Below are 27029 nucleotides of genomic sequence, written 5' to 3'. Positions count from 1 at the left end.
CCTCTAACTGCGGCTCCTTTTGACCTGGGTCAACGCCTCCGACCCGACCTTTCCTGCGCCTGGGAGGCTCCGGAGGCGTCGAGACGCGAGGAGGGACGATTCCGGTCCAGCTGTGCGCTCTTCTTTCGCAGACACAGCCTCCCTGTGTCCTCGGGGTCCTCGCTACCTGGCCCGTGGGCCCCGCGGGAAGACAGTCGGCGCTCGGCGGGGACCGGCCAGGCAGGGGGAACCAGCTTTGGGGGTTGGGGGTTCCAGAGAGAGGCATGGGAACAGTCGGAGTAAGACGGGCTTTTGGAGGCTGGGATGGGGTTCCCAGGAAGATTTGAGAGAGAAGGGAAGGGGCCTAGGTCCGCGCGCGGAGAACGGCGTTATTTGAAGGCGCGCAAGATAGCGGAACCAGCCAGCAGGACTTAACGCTGTCGCCGGGGCAGGAAGCGCGGAGGAATCGGGGTTGCCAAGGACAACGCGTTCTGGGCGGAGCTGCTGTTGGGATACGGCTTGAGGGGCCGAGGGCCGGGCCTGGGGAGGCGGGGAGGGGGCGGAGCATGGGGGGGGGGTTCCGAGCCAGAAGCGGCGTTGTGACTGGCGGAAATCCCATGCTCTGGGCGGGGCCTGAGCGTGAGCGGGGTTGAAGTTGGGGCGGGGCTTGGGGCGGGGCGGGGACGGGCCCCGAGAGCAGGAACCGGAGGCGGAGACGTGGTTGGCGGGGACGGAGCGCCCGGGGAGGGGTCGAAACGGCGGGGGCGGAGCCGGGCGGGAGTGGGCGGTGCTGGGTCGCGCCGGGCCTGGGGCCGAGGCGGCGCGCGGCGCTGACAGCAGAGTCGGCTCGCGGCCTCCCGCCCCCTCGGTGCCCGGCCCCGACCCTGGCCTGGCCTGCCCGGGAGCCATGAGCCCCGGGCTGCTGCTGCTGCTCGGCAGCGCCGTCCTGGTCGCCTTCGGCCTCTGCTGCACCTTCGTGCACCGCGCTCGCAGCCGCTACGAGCACATCCCCGGGCCGCCGCGGCCCAGGTGAGCGGGGGGTGGGGGCGGGGGCCTGGATGGGGCGCTCGAATGGGGGGCCGGGGGACCGCGTCCAAGCCGGCGTCGGGGCCGGGGGTCCAGCCTCGCCATTGCGCGTGGCCGCTTGGAGACGGCGGCCTGGAGAGGGGCGCTAACTATTCTTAGTAACAAATTACTCACAGCCGCAGCAGCTGCTCGGCGCCCACCGCGCTCTGCTGGGCCCCACAAACGTGATGGCAGCGACAACCCTGTTAGGTAGGCGCTATTGTTACCCCATCGTTCAGACGAGGAGACTGAGGCGCGCAGAGGCAAAGTCACCTGCCCAAGGTCACACAGTTGGTAAGCCTAGATTTAAGCCCGGGTCAGCCTTGGCTCTAAAGTGGGCACTCTGAACTTTGAGACTTGGAACGGGGTCACTCAAACTGGATTGCAATACACTCTACTTTGGTCACATTCCCCTTTGTATTTCTGTCCTGGTATATCCTTTTTGTCTTCTCCTTAGTACTTCCATTCCATCCTTGCCCCCCACCCCCACCCAACTTACCTCCCCCCCACACCAGAAGCTTACCTTTCTGAAGCTAAATCAAATGTGTCATTTCTCTGCTCCAATAGCTCTCCGTCACTTTAGAAGGAAATCTAATTCTAGATTAAGTCCACTCTGTGGCCAGCAAGGCCCCTGCTGAGCTCTCAAAACCCACTCTGTACTGTTCTCATCCCCCCCTTGCTTGCTCACTGCTGCCCCCAGTCTTTCTGCAACCCCTCTTCCTGCAGCTCCAGGGTCTTGCTGTTCCCCATCTACCCTGTGTAAAGCCCACCTAGTCCCAGACTCCTAAGGGGCCATCACCCCCGAAGTTACCTTCTGTTCACTTGTTGACTGTCTGTTCACCTGTTGACTGTGTCTGTCTCCCCCCTTTAGAATGTGAGCCCCGGGAGGGCAGGGATGCTGTGTGTTCGCTCGTGTATCCCCAGCACCTGGCACATTGCAGATGCTCAATAAATATTTGTTGAATGAATGAATAAACAATGGTATTAGACACACTTTTTAAAACCTCAGGACATGAACATTCTGGAAGGTGCCCACCTCCAGCCCAAGCCAGATGACCTGGCATTGGAAGCCTGAATCCCTGTTTGGTGGATTTGGGAAAGATCTCTGTGGCTGGTGACACGGGGAGGCGATTGTTCTCCCTGCTGGCTCCCTGTCTTCCCAGGTGCCCTTGCCCACCTTGGGGTCTTCCTTTTCCCGTGCTTAGCCAGCCCTGTCTTCCACGCCACCTAGGTGGTTCTTCCCCTCACCTTCTAGGCTTGGATTCAATGCTAACTCCTCAGGGAGGTCCCACCTGCTTCCATGCCCGAATATATCATGTTCATTTTGTAAACTCTATGTCATTGTAAGAGTTGGGTAATTATTTGTGCAACCTCTTGTTAAATGTCTGTCTTTCCCATAGGCCTGTGTCTGTCTTGTTCACTGCTGCGTCCCTGACATCTGGCACATGCAGCTGGTACATGCAGAGTAGACACTCGATAAACAGTGATTCAAAGTGGATGGTGGAAATCGCCTACCAGCTCTGTTAGGTACACTGTCACCCTTCCAACTTTTCAAATCAGCCATCAACAGCTTGGGGTTGAATGAGCTTTGGGCTCGTTCTGCTGGGTCTCATCATGACTTGGTCTAAACCCACGTGCTTCAAGCACTGCAGACCTGGTCTAGTCTCTTTGTCTTGAGAAGGCAGACCTTAAATCAAGCCCCTTTCTGCCCCTCGCCCATCTCTCTCTTTTTTTAAGTTGCATTTTAAAAATAAAATTATGCCATAAAATTTACCCTTTTAAAGTGTACAATCAGTGCTTTTTAGTATAGTGACAGAGTTGTTCAATCTTAACTGCTGGTTCCAGAACATTTCCATCACTCCAAATACCCAGTGCCCATTAGTTGTCACTCCTCATCTCCCCTTACCCCTCACCCACCCCCAGCCCTAGGCAACCACTAATCTGTTTTCTGTCCCTAGATTTGTCTGTTTTGCACGTTACATATAAATGGAATCATACACTATGTGGCCTTTTGTGGCTGGCTTCTTTCACTGAGCATCATGTTTTCCAGGTTCATCATGTAGTAGTATGTGTCTGTATTTCTTTCCTTTTATGCCTGACTTCTCCCCCAAATCCTACACTGCAGAATCTACGTGTGACCTACAGGTGCATGTGGGTGGGTGGGGGAGTGGGAGGAGGTTAATTATATAATACTTAATTATATAATTAAATATAATTCTAGTTGGGCTCTTTATTCTAAGGAGGTGAACTGAACGATGCATATGCAGAAAGATTTGGGATTAACAGTTGTTTTGGTGGTCACATATAAAACTGCACTAAATGAAAGTTCTGGAACCTCTTCTAGCACGGATCAGATGCTTTGGTATTCAAAGCCTGGATCCTCAAACCATGATCGGCAACACCATGGTTGGCAAAGAAGTGTACATATCGAATCTCTAGTAGTAACATTTGCCCCTTGGTGCTTCCAGGCTTTGCCAACTTTCAGGCAAGGATCCCTCTGCCTTACAAAGGGCAGCTGCTGTGCTCCCCCTGCCCCCACCCATCTTCCCCCTTATTCATCGGGAGTCACCAGGATGCCCTCTCCTCCAGGATGTCTTCCTGGAGTTCCCCACAAACAACATCCTACTGCAGTCATCCTTGTCGCAGCTGAAAACTCAGACCCCACGTTTGGATCCCACGCAAACACTTGTGGTTTCTTCATTTTTCTCTCACTGCTCTCAACTTCCTCATCAGCCCCCACTCTCCTGGTAGCGTGGGATGAATGTAAACTTGACAACAAAAAAGCCTCTCTCTTCTAGTTTTTATTTATTTTGGAATGAGTTTTCAAGTGTGGCTCCTGGGTGGCACGGGCTCCCTCCTCCCATTCCTACTTGCCATGTTGCCCGAGGTGGGGTCTGTTCAACAAATTGCCCATTGGCTCCTGGCGATGGTGGCGACCCCTTGCTGGGTCCATTGGGTGGCGCATCCAAAGGACTTTGGGTGCCCAGCTGAGCACTCACCACCCCATTCCACTGGCACGAGGCACGGTCATGACCCCTCACCCTCACTCCTGGCAGCGACCCACCCCTCAGCCGTCGCGTGGGCTCCCTTCCTCCCTGTGGCTGGCCTCACAGTGGGCTCTCCAGATGACCTCTCCTTCTTTACCATCCAAGACTTTCTCTGCCCTCAAGAAACCTTGGATTGCCACTGTGCCAACCGCAGTGTTATAGGAAACGGCTTGGGCTACGGACCGGGCAGGGGAGGGGGATTTTCACCCTCCTCTCTCTCCCTGGGCTGCTCTGCCATATCCAGTCTACCAGCAGGGGCTTGCTTCTGTCAGCCCCGCAAGCCCAGTCCCAGTATTCTACGGTCCGGGAATTCTACCATCCCTTACCTGTTTATTTCCAGACACCTGGTCTTCCAGCTCTGCCTTTGCCTCCCCAGCGCCCCCTGCAGGAACTGGAAGGAATGGGTTTTAGTTCCCTTTCGGGCCTGGCCGTGGGGACTGCGCGCCACTCTGTCCCCTGGGCTTTCTTGAAGTGTCACTCACCTTCTTCCCCAAATGGCAGCGGGCCCCAGTGTTTATAAGGGGGCTCTCAGACAGGCCTGGGAGGGTGAGGAGGGTCTAGACTGTGTTCTCGCTCAGGTGATTCAAAAGAGAACATTCTCCCAAAACGTGCAGCAATGGGGAGTGACCACGGATGCTAGATTATTATGGAAATACAGCCAGTCGTATGTGATGTCCACGGTCCATCTTTCTGCAGTGGAGCAGTGTAAGTTCAAGGCCGCTCACCCTGAGCGGGCTTCGGCTGCCCGGGGGCCACGCTGCACTTCCTTCCTCCTGCATTTGCCCGCCCACTCCCCAAGTGTTCTTGCTTCTCTTCAGTCCCTGCCACCTCCCCCTCCATCCCCACTCTCAGCCTTTATTCTTGCCTCCTACTTCCCAGAGTAAATGGAACAGCCCGGGAGAACTTCCTTCCAGGGCTGTAGGACCACTCAGCCGCCCCCTCCCCTGCGCTGGGACCGCAGTGCTTGCGGCCAAGGAGAGCCGTCCCCTTAGTTCAGCAGCCCTGGCCCCGGCAGCGCGCCCCCCTCCTCTGCCACCAGTTTTCCTTGTCTCCTGCATCATTCCCATTTTTATATAACACATTGTAAAAAAAAACAACAACAACAACAAAAAACACCCGTCTCTTCCCTTCCCGTTCCCTCCAACTGCCACCCCCTGGCTCTGCACCCCCTCAGCAACCTTCTGAGAAGCCTGCCTATCTTTGGGCCCCCATTCCTCCTTCCCCTCCTCTCTTGGGCCCACCACCCCATCGGGCTCTGGCACCCACCTCTCCGCCCACCCTGCTTTGGCCGAGGTCCCAGGGACCTCCCTGCAGCCCCACGCGCCAGAGCGCTTCAGTCCTGGTCTTGCCCGGGCCCAGGGCAGCCTGGGCGAGTGCCCGCCCCTCCCCTGTCCGGCTCGCTCTGCAGGCGTCGCACGCCACTCCCCACTGCTCACCTCCGGCCGCCCCAGCGTCTCTTGCTCAGTCTCCCTGGCTGGCGGTCCTTTTGCTGCCTGACCTCCTGGCTCAGTCCTTGGGTCTCTTCTCTGTCTCCACTCACCCCCTTGTGGTCTGATCCAGTTGCTGGGCTGTAAGTGCTGCCTCTCTGATGAGGACTGTCACATTCACATCTCTAGCCTGGCTTCAAGTGTGTACTGGCCTGCTTCCCTTAGTAGCTTTCCTCTGCAAACCTGACAGGTTCAAAGCCAAATTCCTAATTCAATCCACTTGTCTCAGCTTGGTCCCCAGAGGCTGATCCTGAGACAAGAATGGAAATATGAGTGGCTTAATGGGGGGTGATCCCCGGGGGGAGTTGGGGATTAGATAGAGAGAAGAAGTCAGACAGCCAATAAAGCAAGTTACCTCTGGGAGCAACTGAGGTGCAACCTCCCTGGGAGCTCCGAGAGCTGACCCCCACCCAGGTGGAGGGCGCAGGGTCATTGGTGGAGGCTGCTCCGGGGGTGTTGAGCTGGAACTTCTGGCCCACGCTTCCTGCAGGCAGAGCCAGGAACCCCAGGCAGAGCCTCCGTGCTGCCCCTCAAATACTGCCTGCCTGGACAAGGGCCGAGGTGGGCACGATGGGGTCTGCTGTGCCCACCAGCTCCTTCTCAGTCCTCCTCACCTTAGTAAATGGCAGCCCCATTCATCCTTCCAGCACTCAGCCCAGGAGACTTGGGTCAGCCTTGACACCACTCTCACACCCACCCACACACAGCAAGTCCACTTGGCTCCTCCTAGAACGTACACCAGAAACCAGGCTTCTTGACTGCACTGGTCTGAGCCCTGTCCCCTTTCACAGCCCCTCGCTGGTGCCCCTGCCTCCATTCCTGCCCCCCCCCCGGCCCATCCCATTTACTCTCAGCACAGCAGCTGAGAGAGCAAGCCATTGAAAACCCATCAGACCCTTTCTCTGCTCTGCTCAAAACCCTCCAGTGGCCCCCATTTCGGGGTCAAAGCAAAAGTTTTGACAATAGTCCACAAGGCTATTGGGGATCTGCCCCCTGCCTCGGGGAACCTATCCCGTACCACACCTCCCTCAAGCACTCTACTCCAGCCTCAACACCTGCTCCCTGTTCCTTGAACTTACCAAGCACATTCCTATCTCAGGACCTTGAATGCTCTTCCCCCAGATGCCCGGGCAGCCAAGTCCTTCACTTATGGCAGCTCACGTGTTACCTTCTTAGAGGGACATTTCCTGACCTGCCTGTAGAAAATGGCAACCCCCCTCCTACCCCCACCTCTGATTACCTACCCCTCTGCTTTTTCTCCCATCACTCTCCAACTTAACATTTACTTACCTATTTGTTTATTTGCTCTCTATCTCCCTCCTGGAGTTCTCTGACCCAGAAAACCCCACCTGCAGTTTTGTCACCCATTCTAGATGGTGTAGTTAGTGAGCTTGTCTAGAATAAGTCATACAGGGGATAAGACATACCTTAAAAGGTGCCGCAACGTGACGCCAGACAGACTTGTTCACATTCTGAGGATCACACCAGACTTACACACACACACTTACACACACTTACTTACACAGACTTAGCATCACCAGACAATCCCCTGGTGAGAAGGACTTTGGGGTGACCTGGTCCCAGCCGTGCAGTGGTAGGCAGATGACCACCTCTCTGGCCCCCGCTGCCCCACCTATAAGACACGTTAACAACAGACCTACCTCCAGGTGGTGGGGGAGGGCAGATGGAGTGAGGCGTAGAATGGTGCCCGGTATGTAGCCAGTGTTCAGTGGATGTCTCAAGGTAATTGCACACAGTATTATTGGTCACCTTCCACGTGCCAGCCCCCAGCCTCTCCCCTCTATGGGGACTTCTGGAGCTGGTCAGACCCGGCTTCGCGTCCTGCCTGCTTTCTTGCCGCGGGGTGCCCCTGAGCCAGCACCATATCTACTCATGCTTCAGTCCTTCCATCTGCAAAGTGGGCCTAATAACGCCAACCTCACGGGGTCCTGTGGGGGAGGGGGCTCTCTTTAATGGTGACTTCTGGTGATCTTAAATGTTTCCTGTTTCTTCTAGTTTCCTTCTAGGACACCTCCCCTACTTTTGGAAAAAGGATGAGGTTTGTGGCCGCGTGCTCCAAGATGTGTTTTTGGATTGGTGGGTCCTAGTTGTCATTTGTTGCCCTTACTCCAGTCCAGGTCCCTCATGGGGCAGCCCCCCTCCATGTCCCAGGCCAGCACACACACTCCCCCCTCCCCGGCCAGGTCACTGCCACCCCCAAAGTTCCTCCTCTGAGTGGAGAGTCAGAAGAGACTGGCTCAGAGACAAGTTCTGCCTTTCTCCAGCTGTGTGACCTGAGACTAGCCATCAGAAACTCTGAGCCTCAGTTTCTTCATCTGTAAGCTCGGTGTGGGGTGTGACTCAGTAACAGTCAGTGTATGCGGTGTTTTACACTTGCCAAAGCATTTTCAAAGACACCATCTGGCTTGATTCCCAGAAAAGGGGTGTAGCAACCCTATTTCATGGATGTGGAAACTGAGACCCAGTGGGGGGTGTGATTCAGCACTGAGTCCTGGGGTGGGACACCCTGATCCTCCTGCTGGGTGGTGATGGTGATATTCACATCTTCCGAAGCTGACAGCCTCCTTTTGGGTCATTTTGGTTTCCAGGGCTAAGAAGTATGGCCCTGTCGTGCGGGTCAACGTCTTCCACAAAACCTCCGTCATTGTCACGAGCCCTGAATCGGTCAAGGTAGGAAGCAGAGTGGATTCCATGGGGAGGGACCTTCCCTTCCCTCGTTGGGGGCATGAAACTCAGCCCCAGGGACTGTAGGAGAGATGTCCCGGGGGCACCAGCATTTGGGCTGGTTTCCCAAGGATCCAGAAATGAATGGCATCTTTCTCTCTGACCACCCACCATTTGGGAGTGTGGCCCAGGCGGCGCACACACATTTAGCTCACTCACCTCTCAGCCTTGGTTCCTTCATCTTCAAGGTGGGATCATAACCCCTCTGTCCCCGGGCTATCATGAGAATAAAGATCAATTGATTTATCTCACAAATATTTATATAAACAAATATTTATTTACAAACAAAGGGACAAAAGATACTTAGACATGTACTTCTTTATGTACTTCACGATTATTAACCCATTTAATCCTCACAGGGGTAGAGACTCTCTTCAGCCCCGTGTCAGAGATGAGGAAACAGACAGGGAGCTCCAATCGGTCCGTACTAGGTACAGGATGGCACCTGCCATGTGGGTACTAAGAATGGCCATCAGATCATTTACCTTGGAGTTGGCTGAACAGGGCTCAAGTCTGGTGGCTATGCCATCACTCTGGGCCTCTGTTTCCTCATCTGTAAAATAGGGATGATGCCTCTGTGACAGGTGGTTGTCAGCATGAAGCTGAAATAACATGTGTGAGCCACCTAGCCCGTGCCTGGCACACAGCAATTGCTCAATGAATGATGGTGCTTCTGTTCTCACAGTGGGAACTCAGCAGATGTGCAGGGTGATTCTTGGCATGAGAAGGAGAAAATGCAACTTAGGGTCCATATCAGGAGAAAAGGCTGAACAACCAGGTGTCTCTAAGAAGATGCTAAAAATAATTTTTTTAATTCAATTTCAAATATAGACACAGTTTAAGATTTTTAAAGCATGCTACCAAAAACCATATACGAAGAACTTCATGACTCTCAACGAGAAAAGTTGAGCCATACATGTTAAATATGATGAATTGCATTGGTTGATAATATTCAAGTGTTAAAACCAACCTTGCATTCCTGGTCATGATACAATTTGCTCATCTTCTGCTAAGAATTTTTGTTTCTATATTTATTATTTTCTTATAACGCCTTTGTCTGGTTTGGGGATCAGTTTAATTGACCTTGTAGGATGAGTCAGGAAAGGTCCCCTCTCCTCTGTTTTCTGAGGGAGTTTGTATGGGGTAGTGTTATTTCTTCCTTGAATGTTTGGTAGGACTCACCAGTGAAGCCATCTGAGCCTGGCATTTTTTTTTGAAGGAAATGCTTTTTGTTTTGTTTTAATTACTCACTTTCTTTAATTGATTTATGACCACTCCAACTTTCTATTTTTCTTGGGTTTGGTAATTCATGTCTTTCAAGGCATTTTGTCCATTTTGTCTAATTGTTAAAATTATTGGTATAGAGTTGTCCATAATATTTATTGATTAACTTTTTCATGTCTACTGGCTCTGTGGTGATATCCCTTCTTTCATTCCTGCAAACAGTAATTTAGGTTTTCTCTTATTTTCTTAGTCAGGCTAGCAAAATGTCCATCAATTTTATGTATCTTTTCAAAGAACCAGCTTTTGGTTTTATGGATTTCTCCATTGTTTGTCCATTTTCTATTTTCTTCATTTCTGCTCTTTATTATTTCCTTCTCTACTCACTTTGGATTTAATTTGTTCTTGTGCAAATTTTGTAAGGTGGGAGTTTAAACACTTGATTTTATACCTTTCTTCCTTTCTAATATAAGCACGTACAGCCATATATCTCCATATATCTCATATATCTCCAGATATCTCTGTATAATCTTCATATATCTCATATATAGCACAGATGTAACATACATTTCAATATGTTGTGCTTTTATTTTCATTTGGTTCAAAACAGTTTCTAACTTCCCTTGTGATTTCCTCTTTGATTCATGGATTATTTAGATGTATGTTATTAAATTTCTAAATATTATGGTATTTCCAAATATCTTTTGTTATTGATTTCTAGTTTAATTCCGTGAAGTCAGAGAAAATACTCTTCATGATTTCAATCCACCTAAACAAATTGAAGCTTGTTTTATGACCTACTATATGGTCTATCTTGGTAAATGTTTATGAGCACTTAAAAAGAATGTATATTCGGTGATTGTTGAATGGAATGTTTTAGAAATGTCAGTTAGGAGTTGGTTGATAGTGTTAGCTGAATCTTCTAAGTCCTCATCTAATTTTCTGTATAGTTGTTCTAGCAATTACTTGGAGAGGAATGTCAAACTCTGACCACAATCATGGGTTTTTCTTTCCTTTTTTTTTTAGAGACTTTATTTATTTATTTGACAGAGAGAGAGAGAGCGAGAGAGGGAACACAAGCAGGCGGAGTGGGAGAGGGAGAAACAGGGCTCCCGCCGAGCGGGGAGCCCGATGCGGGGCTTGATCCCAGGACCCTGGGATCATGACCTGAGCTGAAGGCAGACGCTTAATGACTGAGCCACCCAGGCGCCCCAATCATGGGTTTTTCTATTTCTGCTTTTGTTTCTATCAATTTTGATTCATATATTTTGAAGTTCTATTATTAGGCGTGCACACATTTAGGACTGATATGTCTTTGTGAGGAATTGACCCCTTTATCTTTAGAAATGTCCCCCTTTATCCTTGGTCATATTCCATTTCTTGAAGGACATTTTGTCTAGTATTAATGTAGCCTCTTCAGCTGTCTTCTGCTTAGTGTTGAATGGTATGTCTTTTGCCATCCTTTTACTTTTGACCCATTTGGGTTTTTATATTTAAAGTGGGTTTTGTATAGATAACATATAGTTGGGTCTTGCTGTTTTACAGTCTGACAATCTCTGCCTTTTAATTGAAGGGCTTAGGTTATTTACATTTAATGTAATTATTGATATGGTGAGGTTTAAATCTCACTGTTCTTTGTTCTCTGTCCTGTCTGTTGTTTGTCCCCCTCTCCTCCTTTCTTGCCTTCTTTTGGATGGAGTATGTTTTAGTATTCCATTTTATCTCCACCACGTGCTTAGTGGTCGTCCTAGGAATTATAGTACAATCTTTACCTCATATTAGTCTATCTTCAAATAATATACTACTTCATCGCTGTCTACTTTCAAGATTTTCTCTTTATCACTGGTGTCAGAAATTTGATTATGATCTGCCTTGGCATACTTTTCTTTTTGTTAATGCTCTGTAGGAGTCCTTGAACTTCTTGGATACGTGGGTTCCTTGAGCATGTTTGCAATATTTGTAATAAATGTGTTAAAGTTCCTGTCTGCAAATTCCATCCTCTCTGTTATTTCTGGGCCTGGTTATCGGTAGAATTTTCTGCTCTTTGGTATGTCTAGTGATTGCATGTTGGACCCTGGGCATTGTGAGTTGTATATTGTTGAGTGCTCACTCTTGTTTCATTCCTTTAAAGGGTGCTGGAATTCATTCTGGAAGATGGTAAAGTTGCCTGTGGATAAGTTTGATCCTTTCCAGGTTTGCTTTAAGGCTTTTATAGGGTTGGTCTTGGGTCAACTTTTACTCTAGAGCTAGTTTAGCCCCACTACTAAGGAGTGACCCTTCTGGGGACCACATAAAGGCCTTATGTTTGAGGTTTAACTCGGGCCAGTGGGAATTTGAACAGTTCTTGGCCTGCGTAAGCTCTGAGAATTGTTCAGCCTGTAGTTACTCAGTGATTCTCCTTTTCCTAGAAGTTTTTAACTCGGTCTTGTGTTCACTGTACGCATGCACAGGTTGGTATTCATCCAAAGATGTAGGGGATCCCTATGCAGAGTTCTGCACAGGAGCTCTTTATATGCATAACCCCCTCCCCTCAGGTTCTCTGCCTTACAAATTCTAGCCTCCTCTGGCCTGTCTGGACGCTGATTTCTGTCTCATCAACTTGGAAAGCCTGCTGGGATGTACCTGAGTTTTATCTTCTAGTGCCTTTATCCTGAAATTGTAGAAAGCTGGAGTAATCTTTGGTCGTAGGGCTCACATCTTTTTTTTTTTTTCTTTTCCTTCGCTTAGGATTCATAATCCAGCACCTCCTCTTGTCTAGTGTCTGAAAACGGACATTTCATGCATTTTGCCTTTTTTTTTTTTTTTATTGCTTATGGCAAGAGGGCAAGTCCCCAGCAGTTATCCCTTAATGCGCAGAAGAGTGCTGTCAGTGTGGACAACCAGAGAAGGCAGCGAAGGTGCTGAGGGTGTCCCATGTACCCCTCATGTCCCAGAACCTAGTTCACTGGGCCTTCGAAGGATCCCCATTCCCAGGGACAGCAGGCATGGGGACCCCCAACTATGCGGACACCTGATTGGAGCCTCTTGTGCCTCAGTGTGGGGGACTCCTGGGTTTAGGTTGGGAGGGTTGGCACAGACCTTGGACTATTTAGGGATGTTTGAGAGGGACCTGGGAGGTGGGCCTTTATTGTCATAGGGACAGGAAGTGGGTAGTAACGGAAGTTGGTTTATAAATGACAGTAGGTGGGGTGGGTTCTTAGGATGTGGCTCATGATCCAAAGTCAGCCATTTTGGGGGTTTCCTTTCAGCTGAAAAATTGATATTAGAGCCCCAGGCTCAGATCCCAGATACCAGCAGCCCCCGGATTAATGTACAGTAGAGATATCATCTTGCTGCTTCCCAGCGTCCACAGGGTAAAGCTCACTGTACTATAAGGCAGACCTCTGGGATCCAGCCCCCTTGCTGCCCCTCCCCACTTCTCACTCTGCCTGAAGGCAGCATGTGGCCTGGGCTTCTCCTGCCTGGATCACAGCCTTCCCTTTCCTCTGTCCCACGGCAAATTGCCCGGATTCAAATCCTATGTCCACCATTCACCGTGTGTGTGACCTTGGACATTTTAAATCTCAGTTTCTTCATCATATGTAAGATGAGCATAAAAATAGCACCCCCAGCTTAGGGCTGACTGGGCACTAAGTGAGCTAGAGGATGCAGATGTGCACCTGACATTTATGGAGCACCTGCTGTGTCTCAGTGTTCTTAGACTTTTCACGTAGAACAAATTTACTCTTCACAGCAACCTGCCCAGGCAGGCACTCTTCTTAACCCCATCATGTGAGATGAGGAAGCTGAAGGCAGAGGAGATGAGTAACTTGCCTATGGTCATAAAGTTAGCAAGTGGTGGAGCGAAGATGCTGAGCCTGGATCAAGCCAGCTGACTCCACAGCCTGAGCTGTTAACCCCTCGGCTATACTGGCTCAAGAGCTGTCAGCTAATGTTACTATTGCTACCATCCAGCTTGTGGTGAGGCAAGTTGACCCTTCCTCCAGGAAGCCTTCCTTGACTTCCATGCCTGGGTTGGCACTAACAATACTGAATCTGTGCCGAGTGTCTCTCCTGTGTCCCAGAAGCCCTCCCTCTGGGCTTCTCCTCTTCCCTACTCTGGTTTCAGAGCAGCACCTGCCTTTCCTCGTTCTTGCTGCTTTGGAAGGTGGTGGGTGTGCTGTGAGGTCCGTGCGTGGGCATTGAAGTGAGGATCCCCCACTGCACCACTCCAGCTGTGTGGCCACAGGATATCACTGTGCCCCTCTGTGCCCTGCTTTCCTCATCCCCAAACGAGATGCTGTTGCTTGAAGACAGGGTTTCTGGAGGGTTAGGTGAGATTGTGCTGGATGAAGTACTCACGCCACAGCTGGGACTCAGTTAATGGTGACTGTCAGGGCATTGTTTCACAAGAGTCCAGAAAACTGCTGAGTCCTTTGCAGCCTCTCACGGGTGCACGAGCTCATGTTGGCTTTTTGGGGATGTTTAGAAGTTCCTGATGTCCACCAAGTACAACAAGGACTCCAAGATGTACCACGCAATCCAGACTGTGTTTGGTGAGAGGTAAGGCATGAGGCGAGGCTGGGGGTAGAGGACGGGAAAGCCTCTGGCGGCAGGCAGAGGGCCGCAGGGCCCAGGGCATTGGGCGTAGCATGAAGGCCCGGGCCCAGGCTACCAGGCACACAACAGGTGCCCCATAAATGGTGGCCACTGCTGTTGTCATTGTCACCTTCTTCTCCTCCTTCCCCTCTGGATAGTAGGGGGCGGGTGAGGGGTTGCAGGGGTGGGGGACATGATCACCCCATTTTTTTTTTCTTTTAAGGATTATTTTTTTTTCATTTTAATTTTTTTAATTTTTATTGTTATGTTAATCACCATATATTACATCATTAGTTTTTGGTGCAGTGTTCCATGATTCATTGTTTGTGCATAACACCCAGTGCTCCATGCAGAACGTGCCCTCCTCAATACCCATCGCCAGGCTAACCCATCCCCCCACCCCCCTCCCCTCTAGAACCCTCAGTTTGTTTTTCAGAGTCCATCATCTCTCATGGTTCGTCTCCCCCTCCGACTTACTCCCCTTTTCTTCCTCTCCTGTTATCTTCTTCTTTTTCTTTTTTCTTAAAATATGTTGCGTTATTTGTTTCAGAAGTACAGATCTGTGATTCAACAGTCTTGCACAATTCACAGCGCTCACCGTAGCACAGACCCTCCCCAATGTCTATCACCCAGCCACCCCAGATCACCCCATTTCTTATTTATTTCTTTTTTATCATGGTCAAATTCACAAAAGTCACCATTTTAACCGTGTTGGAATTACAGCTCAGTGACATTTTGTCCGTTCACAATATGGTGTAATCGTCAGCACTGTGTAGTTCCAGAACATTTCCACCATCCCAAAAGGTGACCCTGTCCCCATCAAGCCATCAGTCCCCCTTCCCTCCCTGTTTCTCACATCAGACACGTGTCTCCCGCAGACTGTTTGGCCAAGGCTTGGTGTCCGAATGTGACTATGAGCGCTGGCACAAACAGCGCAGGGTCATGGACCTGGCCTTCAGCCGCAGGTGAGTGTATCCAAGATGGCGGGCCTTGGGAAGGGGGCCGAGTTTCACGGGAGGGGGCCTCACCCCAGCTGAAGGGTGAGCGGTGAGGGCATCAGTAGTCCGAGACAGCAAGGCAGGCTGCCAGGGACACGGGCCTGAACGTCAGGGACTGAGTGACAGTGATAAATGGGGGTGGGGGTCTCCCCTCATCACTCCTCCTCTGGGCTTTTCATTTTCCTTATTATAGTTTTCGCTTTTGGTTACATTTTATGCTTTAAATAACTTTTATTGAGGTATGGTTTCCATACCATACAATTCATCACTTACAACTGAATGGGTTTTAGTATATTCAGAAGATTGTACAACCATCACCATAATCCATTTTAGAATACTTTCATCACCCCAAAAAGCAAGCACTCCCTGTTTCCCCTCAGTGGCCTCAGCACCTGGCAACCACTAATCTACTTTCTGTCTCTATGGATTTTCGTATTCTAGACATTTCTTATAAATGGAATCATACAACATTTCTTTTTGCGCCTGACTTCTTTCACTTAGCATAAGATTTTTGAGGTTCATCCATGCCAAAGCATGTTTCAGAATTTCCTTTTTTATTTATCAAATGAAATTCCATTGTATTGGACATACCACATTTTGCTTACCAATTCATCAGTTGATAGACATTTGAATTGTTTCCAATTTCTTGGCTCTTTCAACGGATGCTGTTTCCCCAGCTCCTTGGTCAGCTTGATGGAAACGTTCAACGAGAAAGCCGAGCAGCTGGTGGAGATTCTGGAGGCCAAGGCAGATGGGCAGACCCCGGTGTCCATGCAGGATATGCTGACCTGCACCACCATGGACATCCTGGCCAAGGTGATGGGAGGCTGGTGGGCCGTGGGCGCGGGGTCTGACAGGGGTCAGAGGGCTGCTCTTCTCTCTCTCTTCCCTTCCCTTGCGTTCCCCCCCCTCCTCCTCATCCTCCACACATCAACCCCTTCTTCTGCATGGGGAACTTCATATCTCCTTGAATATTCAGCAGAAACTTGTACGAGATGATGGCTACTAACTCATTCTCTGGGAATGGACCCTGAGAGGTGTGGGGGCTGGCCTGTGTCTAGTCAGTGGCCGAAGCTGGACTGGATCTCAGGTCTCCTTGCCTCCCAGCCCAAAACCTACCTCCCTTCAGCACCTGCCCTGGGTCTGGCTTGGCTCTGCACCCTGGCAGGCTCAGCAGTGGCCCAATAACCACCCCCCCACCGGCCTGGATAAGGGCGGTTCAGGCGGCTGGAGTGCAGACACAGTGAAGGGTCATTGTCACCCAGTAATTCATTGGGGGGCTGGGTATAGAAGGGACACCAAGGAAGGCTGCATTTCTGGGGAAATGCATCTTGTCAAGGAAGGAAGCCAAGGTTTGTGGAGTGGCTACTATGTGCTACGTAGTCCTCACCATATCCCATGAGGTTGGAATCATCATGGGTCATTATAAGGAGTCAATGACACAATGCATATAAACCCTTAGCCCAGGGCCTGGGTCTCTACCTGAGCAGCGCCAGGTTCTGCCCTGGGTCTTCAAGTCTTCCCATTCCCCCAGGGAAGACCTTGCCCTTCTCTCTCCCCCAGGCAGCTTTTGGGATGGAGACAGGCATGCTGCTGGGTGCCCAGAAGCCTCTGTCCCGGAAGGTGAAACTCATCCTGGAGGGGATTACTGCATCTCGCAACACTCTGGCGAAGGTACTGCCCCCACACCCCTCCGGTGATCAGAGCTGGCATTGTCCTAATTTGCTGCAGCACCTCCTCTAGTGACCTTTTTTCAGAATGGGTTTTGAGCTCTGGTTATGACTGAAGTGACTTCTGAATCAGTTAGGATTTGCATACATCACCTAGTGTAGAGAATCAAAATCAAAGTGGTTTAAGTAAATTAGGAGTTAATCTTCCTCTCATGTAAAATCATCCTGAAGCTGGCAGTCTAGGAGGGCTGTGCTAGGGCCACAATGTCAGATGTTCCTGGAATTTTTTGTCTTTCTGTTCTGCTGTCTCCAGTGTATCACCTCATTGTTATAAGATAGCTGCTGCAGCTCCAGCTATCACCTCCTTGTTCCAGGCATGAAGGAAGAAGGGGGAGAGGTGGTACTTGAGTTGATCCTCAGACGCCCAGGGCCTCTTCCTGTTCCCTGGGACTTCGGCCTCTGAGCTTGGGATCCCCTAATGCCACCCCGTCTTTTCTGCAGTTGATTCTACCTCCCTTCCCTCTGGCTGGGGTTTCCTCCTTCCTTGCAGTCCCTAGCCACCTCCAACCTTCAGGGATCCCTTCTAATTTTCCAAGCACCTTTCCCATCATATCTAGGGATTTGGTACAGGAAAGGGAAGCCAATGCTTGGGCTCAGCCTGCCATGTTGGTCAAATCTTGGCTGCTTTATCTTTTCTATATATTTCTAGAATTTTCTCACAGTCTTCCCACCTCCCAGCTTGCCAGTGCTGCTGTAGGTTTCTAAAGTCGTTTCGGAGCTGGGGGAGAGGGAGAGGTTGACGCGCGTGCCCGGTTGGCGTCCTGAGCGGGAGTTCTTGTTCAGTTTATGCCAGGGAAGTGGAAGCAGGTCCGCGAGATCCGGGAGAGCATCCGCTTTCTGCGTCAGGTTGGCAAGGACTGGGTCCAGCGCCGCCGGGAGGCCCTGAAGAGGGGGGAGGACGTCCCTGCCGACATCCTCACACAGATCCTCAAAGGTTTGAGGGCTCGCACGTGGGCCTTGGGAGGGCCGGGCGGCAGGGGTGCCCCCTGTCATGGTGGCTGATCACACTTGACTCCGGGTGTCTCTATCTGGCTTCCGGGGAGAAGGGCGTTTGCTTCTTCGCTGGGCCGTGGGGCAAGGGAACAAGGGGTATGAGTGTAGCAGGTGTCTGCTGCTGGGCCCTGAGACCCTCCTTGTCTTTCAGCTGAAGAGGGGGCCCAGGACGATGAGATCCTGCTGGACAACTTCGTCACCTTCTTCATTGCTGGTTTGTGGCTCCAGGGGTGGCCAAGGGCTCAAGGCTTTGCAGAAATGGTGGGAACCAGGCATCCCCTCAGACCTGACTCTGGGCGAGGTTTCAAGTTGTCTGCGTGGAGTTCTGCTGCAGAAGTGAGGGGCTGGAATGGAGGAGCAGAAGGCCTGCCTCTGCTCAGGGAGGTCTGGGAGGTCTTCTCGGTGGCTGCTGACCCGGTGATGGAGCTGGCCACTGTGAGGGGGCGTGAAGCTGCCTTTTTGGGCTCAGGAGAGCTTGGCCATGTAAAGTCAAGGCCCCACCCCCTCAGCATTTATGAGGAGGCCTGCATTAGACCAGCACAAAAAGATGTGCCAGGCAACTTCATTCCTTTGCTCATCAAATTTTTTTTTTTTAAGATTTTACTTATTTATTTGAGAGAGAGAGCACAAGCAGGGGGAGCAGCAGAGGGAGAGGAAGAAGCAGACTCCCCACTGAGCAGGGAGCCCAACTCGGGGCTTGATCCCAGGACCCTAGGATCATGACCCAAGCTGAAGGCAGACGCTTAACTGACTAAGCCACCCAGGCGCCCCAGAAGGAGCTTTTAGGGTGTAAAAACCAGATGCCTGGGGGCAAATGCCATTTATTGGGCTACAGTGGCTGGCACAGGGGATCTATGGGGGGGCAGCCTATCTCCTTCCTATCTGGACACCCAGCTCAGTTGCAGGGGGCAGAAGTGAGGACCTGAACTGCCACCATGGGATCAGAGTCTCAGAGGCAGGTGGGCCGGACCAGCAGCAGCCTGGTAGCCCCATGTAGAACTGCTGCTGTCCTTTCCCGCAGGCCATGAGACCTCTGCCAATCATTTGGCATTCACGGTGATGGAGCTGTCCCGCCAGCCTGAGATCTTGGCAAGGTACAGAAGGGGGAGACTTGGTGGGGGGGGTAGTGGCTCCCCTTGACGCTGGTGAAGGGATTGTCTGCTGTCTTGTGCCTCCCACGGCTGAGCCTCCTCCAGGGTGTCCTGCTTCTCTTCACCCCAGGGCCTTTGCACATGCCAATCTCTCTTCTGGAAGCTCCTCTCCCTGCTTTTCTCTTGGAGAACTCCTTGTCCAGCCCTGCAGAAGCCTTCTCACACTCCTAAAGTAGCTATTCTGTGTTTTCCCCTCCTAGGCTCTTCCCAACTCATGAATGCATTTTTCTCCAGGGCCGGTTTGCTTTGAGTCTATTTCAGTCATGAAACTAGAAGCTCCAAAAAAGCAGGGACCGTGGCTCTTTCCCTCCCCACGCTGTGCTCAGTGCCTGGCCAGGGGCTGGCACTGAGAACTGAACAGAACTCCAACTCAGCATTGAGGAAGGGCTTATCCTCGGCCGGCGAGACAAAGGAGGGTACCCAGGAGACGGCGTTTGAGCTGGGCCATTGGTTTCCTTAAATACAAACGGTTCCCTCGACGACCATTGCACAGACTGACTGCGCCAATGTGAAAGCACTCTGAAAACCCCGACAGGCGTGGGGGCGGGAGGCCCAGAGGCGGGAAAAGCCTTGACTACAGTTGTTAATCAGCAGCGTCCACGGGCAGACATGAATGATTGCTTGCGAGGATAAGATGGTTGGTTGGGGTTTTAAATATATCTATAATACTAATATGCTCTTTATAAAAATTTGGAAAAAGCAGAAAAGTTATAATAATAACAGTAAGTAATAATAATAATAATTCCACCCACGGTGCCCCACCCCTGGAGGCAGTTCACGATTAACTACTGAATTTCACCGTGTGTTTTATCACATTGCCCCACATTATTTATTGTAAACTCTTCTTCCAAATCCCCTTTTTTATACTGTGGATATATACACACACATACATGCATAAAATTTGCCCCCCCCTTTTTAAAAGATTTTATTTATTTGACAGAGAGAGACACAGCGAGAGAGGGAACACAAGCAGGGGGAGCGGGAGAGGGAGAAGCAGGCTTCCTGCTGAGCAGGGAGCCCGATGCGGGGCTCGATCCCAGGACCCTGGGATTGTGACCTGAACCAAAGGCAGACGCTTAATGACTGAGCCACCCAGGCGCCCCTAAAATTTGCCATTTTAACCATTTTTGAGGGCATAGTTCAGTGGCATTAAGCACATTCCCATGGCTGTGCAAACACCACCACCATTTCCAGAACTTTCTCATCATTGCGACGGACATTGTCCCCAGTAAACACTAGCTTCCCAACCCCCTCAGCCCCTGGGCCCCCCTCAGCCCCCATTCTACTCTCTGTCTTTATGACTTTAACTCCTCTAGGGACCTCATATAGGAATCACACAGTAATTGACCTTTTTGTCTGGCTTACCTCACTTAGTATAATGCCTTTAAGTTCCATCCATGTTTTAGCAGGTGTCAAGACTTCCCTCCTTTTTAAGACTGAATAATATTCTATCGTATGGTTAGGCCACATTTTTTTTAAAGATTTTATTTATTTATTTGAGAGTAAGAGTGAATGAGAGAGAGAAGGAGCAGGGGGAGAGGCAGAGAGAGAGGGAGAAGCAGACTCCTCACTGAGCAGGGAGCCTGACATGGGGCTCAACCCTGGGACCCCAGGATCAAGACCTGAGCCGAAGGCAGATGCTTAGACCGCTGAGCCACCCAGGCGCCCCATGGAGAGACCACATTTTGTTGATCTATTCATGTGGTGATGCACACTGGGGTTGCTTCTGGCCTTCGGCTACTGTGAATGCTGCTGCTGTGAACTTGGGTGTACAGGTATCTAGCTACGAGACCCTACTTTCAATGTGGGGGCGCACACACCCAGAGTGGAATTGCTGGAGCATATGGTAATTCTACATCTCATGTTTTGAGGAACTGCCATCCCATTTTCCATATACACCTGCACCAGGTTCCATTCCCACGGACAATGCACAAGGGTTCCGCTTGCTCCACACCCTTGCTAACGCTTGGTGTGACATTCCTCGTGGGCGTGATGTGGTCCAAATCCACTTTCCGTGCTGCATATTCTTCTAACGGTGCCTGTCTTAAGGTTTACTCAGCCGGCATCCCTATGCTCTTTCTGTTTCCCGCTGTCGGCTGCTGTGAGCCAGGCTGAGCCAGGCTGCTCAGCGCAGAGCGCTTGTTTGGTGGTGCGTTTATTTTCTGCAGCCGGTTCCAAGCAGCAAGCACGGAGGGGGAATATTGTAAGGCCCCGGAACATAATTGCCAACTGCTCAGACATCTCGGCTGCGACGTGGGTTCCTGGATGTCTTCAACAATGGGGCGGGGCGGGCCGTGCGTGCGTGCGTGCGACCGATGGGGTGCCCCAGGCAGCTCTCCACACTCCCCTCCATCCCTCCTTCCTAAAAGTAGTAGGGGGTGACCTCTCCTTGGGGACGAGCTTGTCTTTATCTGCCCCGACAGGCTGCAGGCGGAGGTGGACGAGGTCATCGGTTCTAAGAGGCACCTGGACTGTGACGACCTGGGGAGACTGCAGTACCTGTCCCAGGTGGGGGGGCGGGAGAGAAGCTTCTGGGCGCTTGTGGGTGGTTCGTCAAGCCAGGCCTGCCGCCCCCCTGAACTCTTTCCTATGGGTGTTCTCTAACTTCACTGCACGTGAGAATGTCCCAGGATATTAAAACAAAACAAAACAAAACAAAACAAAACAAAACGAAAAAAACTCCCCAGACCAGCAGACCTTGATCCTTGATCGAATGACCGATGGCGCTGTTTGCATTTCCAGGGGAGGCCAGGCGCTTCCAGGAGCCTCAAGCTGGCCACCAGGGGCCAGACTCAGCGGCCCCCTCCCGTCCCTGACAAAGCACAGCAGGAGGCCTGGCTTGAGCTGGGGAAGGGCTCCTCCGGGGTGGTGGTGCCCTGGTTCAGAGGGAGGCCTGGGTCCTGGTCCGGGCTCCACCATGGTGGTTTCTGCACAACCCCCTTCTTTTGGGCCTCAGTTTCTCCTTCTGTGACAGGAGGGGTTGGACAAGAAGGTGAGGCTAACTTGGCGGGGGTCTGGGACCCGGTCCTGGATGTGGGAGCAAAGTTGGGTCTGGGGCACACCACTGGCACGTTCTGGGGGCGTCTCCTGACTTCGCTCCTTGTCTCCCCGTGTGGCTTCTGTAGGTTCTCAAAGAGTCGCTGAGGCTGTACCCGCCAGCGTGGGGCACCTTTCGCCTGCTGGAGGAGGAGACCTTGATTGACGGGGTCAGAGTGCCCGGAAACACCCCGCTCCTGGTGTGTGGGGGCCCTCCCTGCCTGCCCCCAGGGTGACCGAGCTCTGAGGTCGGGACGTCCGTGGCCCCGTTGTCACCACTGGGGTTTCTCATTCAAGTTGCACTATGACACTGTGAGGTCTTTCTTCCCTTTCACACTGGTGTAAGGTTACAGTGGATGACTCTGGAAGGGAGGCACCCTGTTTACATCTGAGGACACTGAGGCTCAGAGAGGTTAGGTCACTTTCCTGAGGTCACATAGCTGGCTGGGGGCAGATACAAGATATGCCCAGTTTCACAGCTGGCCCCAGGCTGTTCAATTCCTTTTGTCTCCCCTCCACAGCCCCTTCTCCCACGGAGGGTGACTTCCCCCACCCCTTTACTTGTTTCTTTCTCTCTCTCTCTCTCTTTTTTTTTTTTTTTGAGAGCGCGAGCAGAGGGGTGGGGAGGGGCAGAGGCAGAGGGAGAGAAGAATCTTAAGCAGGCTCCATGCTGAGCACAGAGCCCAAGCGGGGCTCGATCTCACGACCCTGAGATCATGACCTGAGCCAAAATCAAGATTCAGACTCTCAACCGACTGAGCCACTTGGGCGCCCCTACTTGTTTCTTTGTTTACACATGCATTCATGTATTCCCTCATCGGGCATCCCTTCATGCACAGTGACTCCTGGAAAGCCACCCCCAAACTAGAAATGTGTCCCTGTCCAGCTTCCCTCCAGAAGCAATCACTGTCCTGAATTTTGTGCTTGCCATTGCCTCGCCTTTTTGTGCGTGCGTGCGTGCGTGCGTGTGTGTATGTCCACGAGGTAATATGTCCCAGGATTGCTTTGTGACTGCAGGCCCTCGGTTCACTGCTGTATCATATTCTGCTGTGTGGGGACCACCACCCCGTTTTCGATTCTGGGTCAGTGGGCATCCGAGAGGTGCCCCGTTTCCTGCTCTCCTGAGTGCTGCTGCCACTGTTCCTGTCTGCGTGACCGGTGGACGGTGCAGACAGGCAGGAGGGCTGGGGTGTGGGATAGCTGAATGATTAGTGTGGTGATTTGGTAGCACCAAAATGTTTTCCAGAGCACCTGTGCCAACCTGGACTCCCACCAACGGGGTTCCTTATCCTCCCCAACACCTAATATGGCCCAGCTTCTTATTTTTTGCAATTGAACAAGTGCAAGGAAGGTACTTCTCTGTGGTCTTGATTTGCACTTTCCTGGTTAGTTCCCAGTGGGGCTCATGCCCCTGTGCTACTTTTCTCCTTCTGGGCTGCCTCCTCGCTCTGCAGTGCTTCTTTAAAAATTCGTGTGTTAATCCTTTGTCAGGTATGTGGGTTGCAAATGTCGTCTTTAGGTTTGTGGATTCTCTTTGTTAAAGCCTTTTCAATGATCTGCAGTTCTTAAGTTTGTAATGGTCCCTTCTCTTGTCTTAGGGAACCCACCCCCCCCCCCCGCCCCCATCCTGAGGTCAGCATTGTCGCTTACATTGTCTTCTAACAATTTCACACTTTTCTTTTGCAAGTTAAGTTCGAATCCACCTGGAGTTGACTTTGTGTATAGTGTGAGGTAGGGGTCTGGTTTTGTTTCCTGGGGCTGCCAGAACAAAGCACCACAGATGGGGCGCTTAGCAGTGGAAATGTACTTTCTTACAGTTCTAGAGGCTGCGGTTCCAAGATCGAGGTGCTGGCAGGGTCAGTTTCTCCTGAGGCCTCTCTCCTTGGTTTGCAGATGCCACCTTCTGGCCGTGCCCTCCCAAGACCTCTTCTGTGTGGGTCTGTGCTAATCTCCTCTTCTTCTAAGGACACGAGCCAGACTGGAGTAGGGTCCACCCTAATGACCTCATTATGACTTTATTATCTCTTTAAGGAGACTGTCTTGGAATGCAGTCCCATTCTGAGGTTAGGACTTTAACATAAGAATTTTAGGGGGACACAGTTCAGCCCATGGCATGACCCATTTTTATCCACAAAGGAAAGCGACATGCTTCTGGTTCTATCAGGCAGCCCCCTCCCCCATCCTGCCCCACCTGGGCTTCCCAGGACTCTGCTACGCCCTCTCCAGCTTATATCAGGGTGTGTTCTTTATTCTGTTTATCTGCTCCCCTTTTTTTCTTATTAACACTCCTGCACCAGTTCCACCTGCCTGAGTGACCGAGGTGGTGGTTTAGAATGCCCTTACGTCTGGCTGGGCAGGTGTACAGCTGTGTGGGCCATGAGTGGGCAGACCTCGGTTCCAGTGCCAGCTCTGGCAGGCTGGGTCATCTCTGGGTCTCAGTGCCCTCCTTGTAAGATGATGCCCGAGTCACAGTTGACTGAGAAGAGTCGAAGAATAATGTAGTCACGTGTCTGGCAAAGTTCCCTAGCACACAGTAGGTGCCCTTCGCTGATCTCAGACACCTCTCCACCTTATGCTCCCACCCACTTTTCAGAGCCTCATTCCAGGCCCTCCCTTCACCCTGCCTGCCCTGGACTCTCAGCACAGAGAACCAGGGGCAGAGGGGGCTCAGGGAGCTCTTTTGTGCAGGAGTAATGAGGCAGAGGTTGAGACCCAGGGCCCGAGTTATGGGGGGCATGTATGGCCCATGGAGGCCGGGGGCACGGAACATTAACCCCAGTAGGGAGGTGACGTGGCATGCATCGAAAGGCTAGTGCGCCCCTGGGCTCCTCTGCCTCACCCCCTCTCCAGCCCCCGCCCCCCCTCCACACCCCGGATGTAAGCCTTGTGTCAAATAACAGCTCTCAGAGATCTTGAGAAAGATGCTCTTGAAGCAGACCTGAGTTTGAATCTCAGTTTGGCCACTTACTTGCCGGCTGACTTTAGGCAAGTCATGAACCTCTCTCTGAGCCTCAGTTTTCTCATCTGTAAAATAGGGATAGTTGTAGTCCCCCCACTGCACGGGACCAAGCATGGGATGATGCAGCAGCCAGATGCCCTTGTTGGCACACTGGGCTGTCCCCTTCCTTCCTCTCAGGCACTTTCCAGGAGCCAGTGGAGTCCCACACTGGCCCAGATGGGTGGGTGGAGTAGAGTAGGGGGTGGGCCTCCTCTGCTCCTGGTCACTCCACTGGGTGGCCGCAGCGGGTCGGGGAGGTGTGAGGGTGACCATCTTGGGAACCAGAGACAAGTGGATCCTCCGCCCCGCAGTTCAGCACCTACGTCATGGGGCGTATGGACACGTACTTTGAGGACCCACTGACTTTCAACCCCGATCGCTTCAGCCCCAAAGCACCCAAGTAAGTCTCTCTTCAAGCTGTGCATGTGGGAGAAGGATGTCCAGTGATCTCTGGTCTGAACGGCCTGTGACCCCTGAGCCCACAGAGCCTTTAGATCACTGTGAGGGAGTTGTTATCTGCACTCTGCCCCCTTTTATGGAGACGAAATCACAGCTCAGAGAGGTTAGGTAACTTGTCCAAGGGCACGCAGCCAGGAGCCGCAGAGCTGGGGTTGAAGCCCTGTGACTCCCTGGAGGAGCCAGGGACAGCTCCTCCCCCTGCTAGGACGGTCCTCTCTGAGAAATGGGAATCTTGATGGCTCCCTCTGGAGCTCGCTATGGGGGTGAATGCCTGAAAGTACGGGGGGTGGGGTGGCCGGCTCCAGGGACAGGCCACCTGCATCCAGACTCTGCCCAGAACTGGACATGTGATCAGCTGAACATAGAAGTGCCATAGGATCGTGAGCTCCTTAGTTCCTCCTTCTGTGAACTGGGGATAATAACAGCTCCTTCTGGAAGGCTCCAGAGGAGGATAACGGGAGAAAATGCTGATGCAGAGCCTGATGGAGCCAGCTGTTGATGTTTTCAGTGTGTGCAAAACCCAGCCCTGGTGCACGGCCGTACATCAGCGAGGGATGGGTTTGTCACCGCTGGGGTGGAACTGTGACAGGACTGCCACCTCCTGACTCCTCTCTCCCTGCAGGCCGAGGTTCACCTACTTCCCCTTCTCTCTGGGACCGCGCTCCTGCATCGGGCAGCAGTTTGCTCAGGTAGGAGGCCAGGGCTGGGGCTTCTGCCCGGAGCTGACTTCAGGGGTGGTGTTTCGTCTTGGGCCAGGAGGCATTTCAGAGCCCTGCTCTGGGACCCCTGGCTGGGAGCCGGGGGCCAGGGGCTGGGCCAGCCGGCTGCAGGGTTTGCTGCACATTCACACCCCGTGCCTCCTGCCCTTCCTCACTTCTGCACACAGATGGAGGTGAAGGTGGTCATGGCCAAGCTGCTGCAGAGGCTCGAGTTCCGGCTGGTGCCCGGGCAGCGTTATGGGCTGCAGGAGCAGGCCACGCTCAAGCCGCTGGACCCTGTGCTGTGTACTCTGCTGCCCCGGGGCTGGCAGCCCGCACCCCCACCGCCCTGCTGAGCAGGCCTGGGCTGGATGGGACTCCTCGGGCAAAGGCGTCACGCCCACACTCCTCTGCAACCCCACTGCCACCCACCCTGCTCCCTTGCCCCCTTCCTCAGGGGCACCCTCCACGCTGGCTCCCAATGGGCCCCCTGCCAACCGCCACCTGCTTCATACCTCCCCCTCCCCTCCAGAGCTCCGTGTCCCCTGCTAATTCCATGCCCTTCCTGGACTGGCCCCTGCCTGACTCCCAGCTGCCGCCCAGATGTGCCGTCTCTTACCCCGAACCTCTTCGCATAGGCCGCTCCCTCTGCCACACACCCTAACTCTTGCTCACTTCCTAAAACCCTCTTCAGGTGTCACCTCCTCCAGGAAGCCCTCCCTGCCACCCCCGGCCGGGCCAGGGGCCCCTCCTCTGTGCTCCCTTGGTCACCTGTGCTACCTCTAACACCACACTGACCACACTGTATCGTGAGTGTCCTTTGATGTGACCGACTGCCCTGCCA

General features: G+C 52.2%; 1 protein-coding gene across 1 annotated transcript; it reads left to right on the top strand.

The window, feature by feature from the left end:
• Positions 1–886: 886 nt before the first annotated feature.
• CYP46A1 (cytochrome P450 family 46 subfamily A member 1) lies at positions 887–26541 on the top strand. The gene is made up of 15 exons (XM_028101112.1): positions 887–1008; positions 7595–7675; positions 8188–8269; positions 14013–14086; positions 15001–15087; positions 15798–15936; positions 16684–16794; positions 17634–17784; positions 17995–18057; positions 18865–18937; positions 21418–21502; positions 22120–22230; positions 25340–25428; positions 26110–26176; positions 26374–26541. Exons 1-15 carry the CDS (start codon positions 887–889, stop codon positions 26539–26541), a joined length of 1503 nt encoding a protein of 500 aa, XP_027956913.1.
• Positions 26542–27029: the final 488 nt, after the last annotated feature.

The sequence above is a fragment of the Eumetopias jubatus genome, unplaced genomic scaffold (genome assembly GCF_037043125.1).
Source record: "Eumetopias jubatus isolate StellerSeaLion01/CBP00866 unplaced genomic scaffold, mEumJub1_p1.0 scaffold_7, whole genome shotgun sequence".
Classification (NCBI taxonomy): domain Eukaryota; kingdom Metazoa; phylum Chordata; class Mammalia; order Carnivora; family Otariidae; genus Eumetopias; species Eumetopias jubatus.
This window is presented reverse-complemented; position numbering and strand designations above follow the sequence as displayed.